At 44.6% G+C, this 16,541-nt stretch overlaps 1 protein-coding gene across 1 annotated transcript in view; it reads left to right on the top strand.

Annotated features, from left to right (window-relative positions):
* The first annotated feature begins 840 nt into the window (after window positions 1–840).
* The window catches only part of LOC114641370 (E3 ubiquitin/ISG15 ligase TRIM25-like), a 34,320-nt gene continuing 18,619 nt past the window's right edge, over window positions 841–16,541 (top strand). The window contains exons 1-4 of the mRNA XM_051926732.1: window positions 841–933; window positions 6,519–7,100; window positions 9,684–9,779; window positions 14,495–14,728. Of these exons, the coding sequence (XP_051782692.1) occupies window positions 841–933; window positions 6,519–7,100; window positions 9,684–9,779; window positions 14,495–14,728 (1,005 nt within the window). The remainder of the gene's footprint in view (window positions 934–6,518; window positions 7,101–9,683; window positions 9,780–14,494; window positions 14,729–16,541) is intronic.

The following is a 16,541-nucleotide window of genomic DNA, read 5'->3' as shown; positions in this document are numbered from 1 at the left end:
ACCTGGACTCCAACCTGCTACTGACCTTCTACCGCTCGTCCATCGAGAGCCTGCTGACGTATTGTATCACAGTATGGTATGGCAGCTGCACCATGGCAGACAGGGAGAGGCTTCAGCGAGTAGCTAAGGCAGCACAGAAGATCGTCAGCTGCCCTCTCCCCTCCTTGATGGACATTTACATCTCCCGCTGCCTCAGCAGAGCAAAAAACATCATTAAGGACAGCTGTCACCCTGGCTCTGATCTGTTTGACCTGCTGCCCTCAGGGAGGCACTACAGGGGCATCACAACAAGGACAAACAGACTCAAGAACAGTTTTTTCCCAAAAGCCATAACCATTCTAAACTCACACATGCACTGACTACACAGTCTGACCCCCCAACCCCTGGACTTCCTTCTATCCATCAACTGTGCAATATCCAATATCTAAATGGTACTGATAATAACTGTGCAATATCTGTATACTGTACAATATCATTACTCTCAGGGCCCAACATCCACTACTCACTGCACAGGATCATCATTATTGTGCAATATTTAAATTATGTGCAATAACCCAATAGTGCAATAGTTATTTATTCTTTCCAGTATTTAAATAATGTGCAATAACTTGATTTAGTTATTATTCTTTCCATTTGTATATAGCGTTGCAGAACTTTTTTGCAACTTTTTGCACCATTTGTTTATTTGTTTATTTACTTGTTGTGTTCTACATATATGTCTGCACTGAAGGAGCTGCTTTTAATCACATTGTACATGTGTAGAGTGACAATAAAAGGCATTCTATTCTATTCACCAATAGAAACACCTCCTTACGAGAGTTTCAACCGGAGGACCGAGTAATGGTGCTTGTGCCCACTTCCCACTCTAAACTTCTGGCACATTGGCTTGGCCCTTACGAGGTGAAGGAAAGAAAAGGGCTCATGGACTATTTGGTAAGCCAACCAAATCGTCAACTGAGCGAGAGGGTTTATCATGTCAACCTCCTAAAGCCGTGGAAAGATAGGGAAGACCCTCCTCTTGCTGGCCCTGCCCTCTCCCTTTTCTCAAAAACAGCTGTCACAATCTGACACCCCTCCAGTGACGGGAGTTCAAACGAGCAATCCAGTCCACCCCGGAAGTGGTCAGTGAAGCACCAGGCCGCACCTCACTGATTCAGCACGACATAGTCACAGACCCGGGGGTGGTAGTCAGGGAACACCCCTACCTCCTCCCGGAGGCGAAACGTTCAAAGGTGGAACTAGAGGTCCAGCGCATGCTGGACATGGACATCATTGAAGAAAGTCACAGTCCCTGGTCCAGTCCCATCGTTCTTGTATCTAAGCCAGGCGGGTCATGGAGATTTTGTAATGACTTTTGACGTCTTAACCAAGTCTCCAGATTTGATGCCTACCCCATGCCCCGCGTGGACGAGCTCCTCGAATGGCTGGGGACTGCCCGTTATTTGACTACTCTTGACATGACAAAGGGATACTGAAAAATTCCCTTTAAGGCATTTGCAAGAGAAAAAACAGCATTTAGCACCCCTAGTGGACACTGGCAATACAAGGTCCTCCCATTTGGACTGTACGGGGTGCCAGTGACCTTTCAGCGTCTGGTAGATAGAGTGCTACAGCCCCACCAGTCCTATTGTGCCACCTACCTGGATGACATGGTCATTTATTCCGGCACATGGGAGGAACATGTGTTGCAGGTTTACGCTGTCCTCCTGACGCTAGCGAAGGCTGGGCTTCGGATCAACCTGCGGAAATGTTATTTTGGGTTGAACAAAGCCAAGTATTTAGGCTACCTGGTGGGAGGAGGGCTGGTGAAACCACAGAAGTCTAAAATCAAAGACATCCTTGAATGGCCCCGTTCCGATAGTCAAAAAACAGGCGCAAGCCTTCTTGGGACTAGCGAGCTACTACCGCCCGTTTGTACCTTGGTTTTCTGAGAGAGTAGCACCTTTGACGGACCTGACAAAGAAATGGGCCAGAAATGTTACAGAACGGGCATTCAGTGACTTGAAAATGGCCCAAACAATGGCACCTGTGTTGAGAGCTCCTGATTTCTCTCTTCCTTTTCTCCTCCAGACCGATGCTTCAGACACAGGTCTTGGTGCCGTTCTGAGCCAAAGCATCGACGGTGTCGAACAACCCCGTGATTTACCTGAGCCGGAAACTGTTGACCAGATATGCAGCAGTGGAACGGGAAGCCTTGGCCATCAAGTGGGAGGTAACTTACCTGCGGTACTACCTGCTGGGCCGTGAATTCACCCTGATGACGGACCATGCTGCCCTCTAGTGGATGGCCCTCCACAGGGATTTGAATCCTTGGGTCACCAGGTGGTTTTTGGACTTGCAGCCTTATAAGTTCACCATCACTTATCGTCGAGGTAACCTTCAAGCCAATGCTGATGCTCTCTCCTGAGTTCACGACCTCTCGGTTCGGGTCGTCCAACCCGGTGGGTCTGGGCTGGTGGGGGAGGGGTCATGTCACGCACGAGCACATAGGGAGTGGCTTAAGGATCCGACGGGCGCCAAACCTCTCTTTTCTTGTTCCTTCAGAAAGACCGAAGCCATAAACAGTCCTGGAAGTCTTTTGGTACCACCTACTTCCGAGGTCCTTTCTAACCTCTGGTCCCTCAATGATGACATCACTTTCCCATCAACCATCACGACTTTTCCCCATCATTTCATCACTTCCTGTCCTCCGTTATAAATTGTCCGACCTGCATGATTTTTTCTGTCTGTTGTACTTTGTAGAAAACACTAACGTGCTTATATTTGCTTTACGGTATATGGGGCCTAAAAACCCCAAACCTTTATACTTGTGTGTGCTTTATTATTACACTGTATTTTATTTCAAAATGCCTGTCACCTTACACTCCAAATCGTACCCTTAGATCTTCAAATGAGGGTTGTAAGCCACTAGTGGGCGTACTGCCACCCTAACCCCCGACACAGACAGATAGGACACAGGTTCAATTCAACACCCATGTTTATTTATAATTAAAAGTGCACAAACCACCAACACCACACCCATACACAGTCCATTCCCTTCCTTGCCACCAGTCTTCCTCAGGCTTTGTCCACTCCTTCCTCCCGACTATGGCCCCTGAATGGATTGAGGCGGCTCTTCTTATTCAGGTCCCGGGAGTGTTCCAGGTGGCTCATCACTATGACCTGGAATCACTCCTGGGTGCGCTTCACCAGGGCTTCACCAAACTCCAGTTCCCAACATGCCCTGCGGGAATCTGTGGTGCCACAGCCACCCTGGAGGGCTGCCCAGTACTGTCCCAGTGGAGGTATTGCCTCATCAGTGCCCTTCCCCCTGGTCCTTCTACCCATCACAGGGTCTGCTTAGAATTCCAAGAGCTAAATTTAAAAGAAGTGGTGAGGCGGGCGGATGGCCTTCTGCTGTTCTGCACCTCAAATCTGGAATACGAGCTCACCGCTAGAGATCTGCCAGGCTGATACGGTGGAGGGCTTTAAACAAACTGCTAAAAACTTGTCGTTGTAACATGGCTTTCTCGTAGCTTCATTTTAGTGTAACCCTGATATTCTGAATATGCATTTAATTGTCGTTATCATTCCTGGTGGCTCTGTAATCCGTACTAACCCCTACTCTCTCTGCTGTTCTCTTTCCGGTTTTTCTGCACCCCCACCACCCGATCAAAGCACCGATGGATTGAAGGCCAGAGGACCATCATCATCATCATCTTACTCTTCTATGAGAACATCATGAGGACTGATTGAGGTCATTGACGTTAGGTAGAATGCCTAGAGGTGGCTGGGTGGTCACCCTGCAGGTTTTGTTTTTTTTTTGTTTTTTTTCTGTCCTCCTGGCCATCAGACTGTACTTTTATTCTTTGTTAATTAGTATTGCCTAATTTTATTTCTATATTTTTGGGGTAAACGTTAAAATTATACAAAGTTATTGTCTGTTTTTACTTACATTGTTATCACTCTTTAAATTAATATTGTTATTATCAGTATGCTGCTGCTGGAGTATGGGAATTATTAATAAAGTATCTATCTATCTATTATATAGTGCCTCACATCTATCTATCTATCTATCTATCTATCTATCTATCTATCTATCTATCTATCTATCTATCTATCTATCTATCTATCTATCTATCTATCTATCTATCTATCTATCTATCATGCAAACCTGCAGCCATTGCGGCCCTCCAGGCCTGCAGTTTGACACCTGTGTTCTAAAGCTTGAGCAGACCTTCCTGGGACTTGTACTCCACATGTCAAGGCGCTATATAACCTGACACTCTGTTGATAGTGTAGAGTCCACTGTGACTCCTATCTCCTGCTCATATGGTGTACTTTCAATCTTCACACGTCCCACTGTGACAGAAGTGACAAATGTCCACCACTGTAGCCCTTTGGACTGAAGCCTCTAGAAAGCCAAACTCTGCTATACGTTTTACTTGGACACAAAAACACAGCGAGAGTCCTGGTCTTGCGATATCTGAAGCCTTTAAAGGCCCTCAGCACAGAGTCTTCTGCTCTTTCTCCTTGAGCTCTGTAGCTGACCTGTACAAACCAGAGACCTGAAGAGTGAGTGTGCTGAAGAGGAACAACAGCCAAGACATAAAGTGAGAGCTGCTAAGTCTCCTGAAAAAGTCAGTAAACCCAATACACCTGTGCTGGACACTAAGTGCTGGACCAGCAGTCTGCTTTGTATTTTATGAGCTGCGTTGTCCCTTTTTGTCACATATTAGGGAATGGATCTGAGGTGGCAGAGGCCTTCTTAACAGCAGCCATGTTTCTCTTTCCTTTCAGGTGCTGACATTTCAGTTTTCATTCTGCAGTCGTGTGAACATCTCAACTGTGAGTGGTTTACGATTTGATTATTGTGATGAATATCTTTGATAGCTCGTGTCCCCTGCTGGGGTGACTGTGTGTGTGTGAGGGCGTTACAGAATGTCAATTTATCTATATAGCATAATCAAAACAACAGGGAATGCTGTGGCCAAAGTGCTTTACAATAAAAGAAGAAAAAACATACAATTAGCACAGAAATAAAATAAAGGAAGTCAGATTACATAATGACAATGAGTATTACTGAAGGTCTTTGAAAGCAAGTGAATAGAAATGCATCTTTAATCTCGTTATGAATTGTCGATGACTCCTTAATGTAATGAGGTAAGGAGCCCTGTCCCTCCGTCCCCCTTACTTGAAGTGCTGGCCCACTTTCGTTCATCTTCCCCTTTTTCTCTTTCCTTTCAGGTGCTGACATTTCAGTTTTCATTCTGCAGTCTTGTGAACATCTCAACTGTGAGTGGTTTACGATTTGATTATCGTGATGAACATCTTTGATAGCTCCTGTGTCCCCTGCTGGGGTGAGGGTGTCCCAGAAGTGCTGGCCGGCCACACTTTCATTCATCTTTCCCTTTTCTCTTTTCTTTCTCCGGTTCACTCGGTCTCGTATTTCCCTTTTTCATTTTCCTCTGTGCCCAAGACACCACATTTTGCTGTAAATAGGAGAGTGAAAAAGGAGAATGGGAGTTCTGGAGGGACACCAACAAGGCATGATGGGTAAACATTACAAAACAAACACATAAGAGAAGGAAGAGAGATACTGAGAGAACAAGAGAGTGTGTAAAAAAGCAAAGGTTTAGGATGAATGATAAAAATCCTGTGCCACTAAGCCAAACAGCTGTAGCGGTCCGACCTATAAACATGGCTATGGACGCTGGAGTAATGGCTGGGATCCAGTGATGGTGACCCCTGAAGTCCACGTCAAGTCTCCGGTGGGGTAAGCAGCGGGCGAGGAGTGTGTAGAGTAGGATAATCCCACCTGGCAGATTTCACCAAGAAGCAGACACTTTTACACACCTCAGTAACTGACGAGGTTTATTTGCTGGGTTTCCAAGTGTTACCCACTAGAGGAAGTTGAAAGGTGTAACTGTTTTAAAAACTTTATTACCTTTTCTCAGCTTCATTTAGAACATAACTGTTTTTAATATCTTCAGTAAGGAATACAATTCAATGTATGGACAAGAATGCTCACCGTCACCCCACCATGCTGCTGTTCCTCTGTCTCTGTTCTCTGAGCCCAAAGTGCAACACAATAAATAACTAAGTAAATAATCCAAATACATAATCCACCATAACATGCAGAACTCATGGACAATACAAGCGGAGTCTAAATCCATACAGGTATCGGCTCCTGCTCCATTTCTTCCAGCCCCGCACATCTTTCTCCTCCCTTCTACCCAGATTACCCCATCGGGCCTTGTCAGCTGGCAGAGACCCTTCTTCTACTCCGCTCCTTTAATCCGCCTGCAGAATGTCACTGGAGAACAGCGGAGCCGACCATCACGAACAATCTGCTCCCCACTCCCACCGCCTCACTCCCACTCAGCGTCACAAACCCCTCACTCCAAACAGCTCCACCTCTGATGATAACAGACACGCCAGCTCTGTTCCTTTGAGGTCCTCCCTGTCTGCTCTCAGGTTTCACTTTAAATCTCCTCGCTTGTCTGACTGACTCTCTCTGCCTGCCTCTCCTCTGACAGATGATTTCCGAAGACCTGGTGTTTGTCTCGCAGGATGAGTTCACCTGCTCAGTGTGTCTGAGCCCCCTGACTGACCCCATTACCATCCCCTGCGGTCACAGTTTCTGTTTGCAGTGCCTCGCTGACTACTGGGATCAAAGACAAGAGTGCAGATGTCCTCAGTGCGCTTCAACCTTCGCTACGAGGCCCGAGCTGCACATAAACACGGTGCTGAATGAAGTGGTCAAGAAGATACAGAAGCCCATTCTCAGTCCTCTTACGTCTCCGAACTACACTGACTCTGAATACGTGGAGTGTGACGCCTGTACGGGGAGGAAGTCCAGAGCGTCAAAGTCCTGTCTGACTTGCATGATCTCCTACTGTCATGCTCACCTGCAGCCCCATTTTGAAATAGTGGCCTGGAAAGACCACAAGCTGACCGATCCCGATGTGAATCTGAAGGAGAAGATCTGTGCGAAACATCACCAGAGTCTGAACATGTTCTGTAAAACTGATGACATGTGCATCTGTATGGTGTGCGTGGTGAATGAACACAATGGGCATACAATGGTGGAGCTGGAGCCGGAAACAGAAGAAAAACAGGTGAAAGGGGGTTTAGTGTTTGGTGAAAAATACAATTAATTAATTAACGGGAGGATGATAGAAACATCTAGGCATCCATTTGAGGAGAATAATTGTTCTTGTCTAAGATGGTAGGGAGCTGCAGTCTATACTGGTGAGCCTGGGCACGAGACATCATGTGTCTGATTGGATATACACAGCAACACTTTGGAGTTGAGAGAAATGTGTGTGTGACGTACAATTATAACAGTGGCTTCATGGAGGGATAGAAAGAATGGAGAGACTGACACAACATAACTAACAGATAGATAGATAGATAGATAGACAGACAGACAGAGACAGACAGACAGACAGACAGACAGACAGACAGACAGACAGACAGACAGACAGACAGACAGATAGATAGATAGATAGATAGATAGATAGATAGATAGATAGATAGATAGATAGATAGATAGATAGATAGATAGATAGATGAAAGGCACTATATAATAGATAGATAGATAGGTAGGTAGGTAGGTAGGTAGGTAGGTAGATAGATAGATAGATAGATAGATAGATAGATAGATAGATAGATAGATAGATGAAAGGCACTATATAATAGACAGACAGACAGACAGACAGACAGACAGACAGATAGATAGATAGATAGATAGATAGATAGATAGATAGATAGATAGATAGATAGATAGATAGATAGATAGATGAAAGGCACTATATAATAGATAGATAGATAGATAGATAGATAGATAGATAGATAGATAGATAGATAGATAGATAGATAGATAGATAGATAGATAGATAGAGAAAGGCACTATATAATAGATAGATAGATAGATAGATAGATAGATAGATAGATAGATAGATAGATAGATAGATAGATAGATAGATAGATAGACAGATAGATAGATAGACAGATAGATAGACACTATATATTAGATAGATAGATAGATAGATAGATAGATAGATAGATAGATAGATAGATAGATAGATAGATAGATAGACACTATATATTAGATAGACACTATATATTAGATAGATAGATAGATAGATAGATAGATAGATAGATAGATAGATAGATAGATAGATAGATAGATAGATAGATAGATAGATAGCCTGGAGCCATGCGCTGGGCTGGGGAATCATTGGCTGCCAGGGAGGCTGCCACCAAGCGTCCCGGGGGAGGTATTGAACAGTCCATGGCTGCTCCCCCGGAACAGATGTAGCAGAGGCATCCCTGCCGGGCATGGGACCCGGCTGTCCTTTACAATAGATAGGCACTATATAATAGATAGATGTTTTGTTTTTTGGGGGTTTGTTTGGTATTTAGCCCTTTTTTGCATACAGTATTTTAATGTGTTATGTTTCGTGTGTAACTCTGTTTTTCATATTCTTCCTTACTGTCTCTGTAAACTGATTTTCATTCGTCGTGTCTATTTTTCTTGTGTGTTCCTCTTTTTATCTCGGTACATTTCATACGGTAATTTTTATGACTACACAAATTTGAGCTTCATGTTAAACTTTCTAAACTCCTCAGCCTCAGCTAGACTAGCATGTGTCACAGACAGCCCTTTTGACAAGACCACCTTGTCTGTCAGTCAGCCAGTCAATTTCCAACCTGCTATACCCTAACACAGGGTCATGGGGGTCCGCTGGAGCCAATCCCAGCACGCAAGGCAGTAACAAATCCCCGGGCAGGGCGCACGCACACACACACACACACACACACACACACACACACACACACACACACACTAGGGACAATTTAGGGTGGCCAATGCACCTGACCTGCATGTCTTTGGACTGTGGGAGGAAACCCATGTAGACATGGGGAGAACATGCAAACTCCACACAGGGAAGACCCGGGAAGTGAACCCAGGTCTCCTAACTGCAAGGTGACAGCGCTACCACTGTGCCACCGTGCTGCCCTCCCACCTTGCCTTTTCTGCCCCTAATTTTAGCACACTGTTGCCACTTGTTCAGACCTGGATAATGAAAACTGTAATCAGCAGCCTATCCACGTGTCCAAGGTGGACGTCCACCTCTGAAACAAGACAACAGCCCACCATATCTGTTTCCTGAGCACACCTGTGTGTCCGTGTACCCCGTTGTAGCCCACTGGCACACGGGGTCCATGGCTCTAGAATGGCATTTGTGGTTTATGAAATGTCCTTCTGCTGCTCTGAGCTCCCCTCCATGTCTCTAGCAGGCTCTCTTGTCCTCGTGTTTCCTTCATGAGCAGCTTGTATGCCACTCATTGATTTGCAGCCTTGGCTGTAGCCCCCCAACTTGTCTTGCAGGCCCCACTCCTCTTTATTGAGGGTCTCAGTTGCCATTTCATGTCCTCAGTGCTGAAGGCTGAATGTGGTCCCCTTTCACAAGCTAAAGCAGCCCACCAGGTAGTAACTGGTTTCCTCATCTTCATCATTGACATTTGTGTTTGTTAACACTTGGTTGTCTGCTTTATTTCTTGACTTCGTTTTTAAGAGGTGTTCCTTTTCTCTGCGATTCAGTTCTGATGTGTAAATTGGTCTTCAGACAGAACGTGAAACTGAAAGTGAATGCTCACAAGACCACCGCGTGTCCTCTTGTGTGTCCAAACAGAAACAGCTGGGGGAGACTCTGAGGGAAATCAGGAGGAGAGTCCAGAAGAGTAAGAAGAAGCAGAATAAGATGAAGAGGACGGTGGAGCAGTTGAGGGTGAGTGGAATTAAGATAACAATTCAAGTGAATAAAGAGAAATAAACGAAAGACAAGAGAGAAAGGACACGTAGGGAGGGGGGAGATGGAGAGAAGAATTTGTGTTGTGCCCTTCCTAGCATGCCCCTGTCCTCCATGTTCTGTTCCTTTGTGGTGCAGTTCAAACGTCCTTTGGATTCTCGGCCATACTCTCATTTTCACCGCCTAACATGGAACTCAAACTGCAGGTTGGCACTGGTGCTCTGAAGGAGATTGGTGGGCACAACCTTCATTTTTGCCAATTTGTCGTTCATTTTTCACAACTTTTTTTGACTTCATAGCTTTAGGTGTTCCAGTGGTGGAGTGAGTGCAGTTTCGATTGTTCTTTAGACATTTGAGACATCTTAAAAACGTCCTTACATTTGAATCACAAATACTCTAAAATATCAGTTTCCTTATTAAAACTCTCGCCTAACCCTTTTGTTTTGGGGTGGCACTGTTGCTACAAAGTATTGACGGCTTGCCAGTTCCATGTTCTGCTGCCTCACATATCCGGTGTCCTCCATCGGTGGTCCTTGGTGCAGTTTGTCTTGTCTTTCTGTTATTTGTGGGTTTTCTTCCTTTGTTAATTGGCAGCGACTCTAAATCAGTCCATTATGATTGCGATGAAGGGTCTTTGTGGCCCTGGGTTTGACTGGCACACTATTCAGGGTTGCTTCTTGACAAGTTGAATTTTTGAGAAGGTTGTCCCCCAGAACTCTTTACTTAAACTTTAACAAACTAATTTATTCAGCATTGAAGAGTTCAGTGCCATGGAGTGTGTTTAAAGTACTAAGCACAGCAGGTTCAGACCAGTTCAGAAAAAATGTCACTCAACAGTCCAAATAAGAGACGGATGAACTGAGCAGAGGCGACAGTCGAGGAACAGCAAATGAGCAGAGGAGGACAGCCATCCTGACAGGCAGACCGACCACCAGAGTGGTTTAGGCCTTTCTGCTCGTCTGCTTTTGTAGATTCCTCATCGAGTTGCTGCGTCTTAGTAAAACATGAAATTCCTCATCTAAGCCCCTGCTGCAACTGCTCACTAACACTCCTGTTCTTTACACTTATTTCTGAGACATCTCTTTAAGAGTTGACTCCATTGATTTACATGTAATGAAGGTTAAGCTTGCATTAGTGCCCCTCTGGTTCAAATGGAACTCATTCAGACCCCTTTGTTCTGCCCCAAAATTTCAGACACACGTTAAATGTCCTAATGTCTTCAGCCTTACCTGGACTGGTGCGTAGCACAGGTAGAGCTCCTCAGGTGACCACTTTGTCACTTCTCCTCCTCAGCTTAACACTAAACTCCTTCAAATTGGACCACACAACTGGTTTCATCTTGGACAATGACAAGTGAGCACAGCTCAAAGACACATGGGACTTGTACCAGTAAATCAAAACCTTCAGCCCCAGGATCAAACCTGCACCTCAGTTTTATAAAAGCTGGTGATTCGGTCCTGGCCTTCACTTCTTTTCTCTCTTTGTGTGCTGCTTTGGTTGTGTCATTCCTACCTACCGCCTGCTCCCACATGGCCATCCTCCTTATAGGAACTCTCGCTATCCTGCTAGAGCAAACCCTGACCTACTTGAGTGAGTGTGGTGTAACTGAATTACTTACAGTTGTGCTTGAAAGTTTGTGAACCCTTTAGAAGTTTCTATATTTCTGCATAAATATGACCTAAAACATCATCAGATTGTCACTCAAGTCCTAAAAGTAGATAAAGAGAAACCAGTTAAACAAAAATATTATACTTGGTCATTTATTTATTAAGGAAAATGATCGAATATTCCATATTTGTGAGTGGCAAAAGTATGTGAACCTGTAGGATTAGCAGTTAGTTTGAAGGTGAAATTCGAGTCCGGTGTTTTCAATCAATGGGATGACAATCAGGTGTGAGGTGGCACCCTGTGTTATTTAAAGAACGGGGATCTATCAAAGTCTGCTCTTCACAACACATGTTTGTGGAAGTGTATCATGGCACGAACAAAGGAGATTTCTGAGGACCTCACAAAAAGAGTTGTTGATGGCTCCTCAGGCTAGAAAAGGTTAGAAAACCATCTCTAAAGAGTTTGGACTCCACCAATCCACAGTCAGACAGATTGTGTACAAATGGAGGAAATTCAAGACCATTGTTACCCTCCCCAGGAGTGGTCAACCAACAAAGATCACTCCAAGAGCAAGGCGTTGTCATAGTCGGCAAGGTCACAAAGGACCCCAGGGTAACTTCTAAGCAACTGAAGGCCTCTGTCACATTGGCTAATGTTCATGTTCACGAGTCCACCATCAGGGGAACACTGAACAACAATGGTGTGCATGGCAGGGATGCAAGGAGAAAGCCAATGCTCTCCAAAAAAAAACATTGCTGCTCATCTGCAGTTTGCTAAAGATCACGTGGACAAACCAGAAGGCTATTGGAAGAAGGTTTCTGGATGGATGAGACCCAAATAGAACTTTTTGGTTTAAATGAAAAGCGTTACGTTTGGAGAAAGGAAAACACTGCATTCCAGCATAAGAAACTTATCCTCCCGTCTGTGAAACATGGTGGTGGTAGTATCATGGTTTGGGCCTGTTTTGCTGCATTTGGGCCAGGACGGCTTGCCTTCATTGATGGAAAAATGAATTCTGAATTATATCAGAGAATTCTAAAGGAAAATGTCAGGACATCTGTCCATGAACTGAATCTCAAGAGAAGGTGGGTCATGCAGCAAGACAACAACCCTAAGCACACAAGTCGTTCTACCAAAGAATGGTTAAAGAAGAATGAAGTTAATGTTTTGGAATGGCCAAGTCAAAGTCCTGACCTTAATCCAATCGAAATGTTGTGGAAGGACCTGAAGAGAGCAGTTAATGTGAGGAAACCCACAAACATCCCAGAGTTGAAGCTGTTCTGTACGGAGGAATGGGCTAAAATTTCTCCAAGCCGGTGTGCAGGACTGACAACAGTTACCGGAAATGTTTAGTTGCAGTTATTGCTGCAAAGGGGGGTCACACCAGATACTGAAAGCAAAGGTTCACATACTTTTGCCACTCACAAATATGTAATATTTAATCATTTTCCTTAATAAATAAATGACCAAGTATAATATTTTTTATCTTATTTGTTTAACTCGTTTCTCTTTATCTACTTTTAGGACTTGAGTGAAAATCTGATGATGTTTTAGGTCATATTTATGCAGAAATATAGAAAATTCTAAAGGGTTCACAAACTTTGAAGCACAACTGTACCTGAATGCCTTCTAACTGCTTCTTCAAATGTCTTCATTGAGGTGTTCTGTTGCCAACTGTGTAAGCACCTCACGTCAAGCACAGTATGAATCAAACCCTCAGCCTCTAAGACGATGAAGAACCAGCACGTGTACTGGTGCGGTCTGCCTACAATAATCTTCAGTATTTCAGTCACACTCGGTCCCCTCCGACACCTGAAACAGACAGTCATCCTGGAGCCACCCTCTGGTGACAAGTGAAAGAAGAAAAGATGGGAACTAAAATGTGACAGCAAAAAAAGTCATCAATAAATTAGAATGGAGGCAGAGCTGTAATAAATATGCTAAGTAACTGTTAGAATACAAATCTAGAGATAGATATTGAAAATGTGGTACATCAAGGTCATCCGAAGTGAACAACAATGGCAGCGTCTAATACTTAAGGAAACGTGAAAGGCGGCCCAGTTCATTTAAACTCGCTGTCTCATCCGTGTTGAGATCCAGTCGGCCTCTTTACATCAGAGGAGACAGTCGGTGGCACCACATCGTGAGGTGGCCTGGCGATCTCTAGCGCGGTACATTTCAAAGCTGTAATGGTGTGTTGCACGTTTGTAAAATGCCTGCAGTGTTCTGTCGAGCAGCTGCTAATGCTACTTTTGTGAGGGTCCCACCGAAAGTAATGGACAGGGGCATAAGAGTAAAGAGAAAGCCCTTTCGGTACGGCAGTTTGGTCTGTGGTGAAGTGAAGTGGTGATGGAGTCACCTTTAAGAACATCTGGAAAACAGAAGCAAGAAATAATGTTCAGATTGCAAGGACTGAAGAAAACCTTACTGAAGTGTGAAAACGGAGGTGTGGAGATAATTGACTTTAAACAATACAATTAAAACCCGATACCAGAAGACAAGTACTACACACAACTCTCCAGTCCATAAAGAGTCAGTCCCTTTCCTTTTACACAACTACTGCACACTCCCAACACACACAATTTTCTTTACGGACTTCTTGTTCTGCTCTCCTGCTCTGCTCCAGGTCAGTGTTGTCCTCCTCCACTCCCAGCTCCAGCCTACCCAGCATGGCTCTTTTGAAAGCTGAACTCTCGAGTATTTCCAGCAGGTGAAAGGTGTACTCCACACGCACCTCTGGGTCAGACAAAAGGTTTCAAAGCACAGTGCAGTTGTCCTCCAATACCTCACTCTAGCAGCTCCAACAGACCTCAACATGGCTGCCTGTTCAGACTGCGAATCCCATACAGCCCTAGGAGTGCCAAAATGGGAACATTGGCAGTTGATAGATCCAGAGAAATTATTTCCCTGGGAGAAAATCTTACTGCCCTTCCATTATTCTACTTTTCTATTCTATGGTCCACCCCCAATGTGATGCCAGCCCATCCAAATGATCTTTTACAACATCTAACTGCCAACAGAAATGCCCTGTGGCTGGTCATTCTTGTTAGGTCACTTAACTCTGTGTCTTTTTTCCATCCAAACAGATCTCTATGGAAAATGAAGTGGAGGAACATGAGAAAAGCTTAACTGATCTGATTTGCTGTATTGAAGAAACCCGAAGGAAATTGATGGAGAGGTTCAGAGAACGAGAAAGGATGGAAATGGAGAAGGTTGAAGAAGTCATGGAGAAACTGGACGAGGAGATTGAGGAGCTGGAGTGGAAAGATACTGAGCTGAGGGAGCTGATGGATACCAAAGATCAAATCTGCTTCCTGCAGGTGAGGTGACACGTCATTGGGTGTCTGATCAGACTGGGGTGTGTGGGACCTGAGAACATTTAGAGAGAAATTCAAAAGATCTGAAGAGTTTGTACAACATGACAAGAACAGGACCGTTCAGCCCAACACAGATCATCTTTTCAAACTCACCTAAAATTTCTAAGAGGCCAGTTTTCAAAAGTCTTTGAGTTGCTATTTCCATCTGCACCACAGGGTAATCTGTCCATTTGCATGAAATCGTATCAAACTAAAACTAACTCCATTTTAAAATATACCATCTAATAAAAGGTGACACCAACTCGGTTCATATCTTTAAGCACTTCGGTCAGGTCACGTTCTCATGTTTCTGTCCTTAAACTGATGAGACATTCCCAGTCCTTCAGCATTTCCTCCCAGCTCAGACCCCACAGTCCACTCCCTTTACTCTCCTCTCGACTTTATGTTCTGCCGTTATGTCATTTATCAAATACGAAGACCAAACCTGCACACGATATTCTGGATTTGGACTCCCAACTCCAGTGATATTTTCATAACGAAAACGTGAACTAGAACTAAATTTTTCATTTTACAAGCACGAGAACTGAAATGAAGGGAAACAGAGAAACTAAAACTAAATTAAAATAAAAATTAGTGATATGTGAACGAACTAAAATGAGAACGATAATTGAGTAAAAAAATGGAAAAAAAACGCAATAGCATTTTCATTCAGTCCAGTTCAGTCGCTCAGAGGGGTTGTTTGTAGGTCGCCCCGAGCGTTCAGTTATGTTGCGCCGTTCACTATGCGCTGATCTCGTACCTGGGGCCCACTAGAGTCACGTGGCGCAACTTCCGTAAAGGACCGTTGTCTCTTCATTGGGCACATTTGGCTCGTCGGGTTGAAGCAGTAAGCACATGTGGTTGACGATGGCGGGTTTTGCACAGATGTTTGCGGGTAGAAAGCGAGAAAGTAATGTATAGAAGTACTTTAATTACAGCGTAGACGATAATAAAGGCAAATGTAGCATGCAAGAAAAAGAAAAGAGTGTCGGAGTTTCAGTGCAGGACCAGCTGGATCAGAACTTAATGGAAGTCCAGCACTTCTCTGGCACCAGGACTGCACTTCAGTCCTGGCAGCAGAAATCGTCAGCATACAGTCTGCCGGCGCCAGTGGCTGAGGACCTCGTCTGTGCACCTGCATCACAAACTAATACTTTCACTGTCTGGCTATCTGTGCATCAGAGATTGTGGCACAAATCTCTCCAAATGTGTGCTTGTTTAAAGCTTAACAGCAACGTGCTTGCTGCCCAGACTGGTGTCTTGGGTTGAAACATTTGATCCTGCCGACTACACTCCTTAGGCCAATTCATCTGTTTGCTCATTGATAGTCAAGCCGTGTTTAACAGCATTATAAATTGGGAGAGGTGGCGCAGTGGTAGCGCTGCTGCCTCGCAGTTAGAAGACCCGGGTTCACTTCCTGGGTCCTCCCTGTGTGGAGTTTGCATGTTCTCCCCGTGTCTGCGTGGGTTTCCTCCCACAGTCCAAAGACATGCAGGTTAGGTGGATTGGCGATTCTAAATTGGCCCTAGTATGTGTTAGGTGTGTTTGTGTGTGTCCTGCAGTGGGTTGGCACCCTCCCCAGGATTGGTTCCTGCCTTGTGCCCTGTGTTGGCTGGGATTGGCTCCAGCAGACCCCCGTGACCCTGTGTTCGGATTCAGCGGGTTGGAAAATGGATGGATGGATAAACTGGGAGTGTATTTTGCTGACTGAAACATAACTTGCACTGAAATATGTGAAGGCCAGCATTTGTGGTCTTGCAAAAGAAAAAAATTTAAA

Source organism: Erpetoichthys calabaricus, chromosome 4, assembly GCF_900747795.2.
Source record: "Erpetoichthys calabaricus chromosome 4, fErpCal1.3, whole genome shotgun sequence".
Taxonomy (NCBI): Eukaryota; Metazoa; Chordata; class Cladistia; order Polypteriformes; family Polypteridae; genus Erpetoichthys; species Erpetoichthys calabaricus.
The sequence above is the reverse complement of the archived record's forward strand: the minus strand, read 5'-3'. Positions and strand labels throughout refer to the sequence as shown.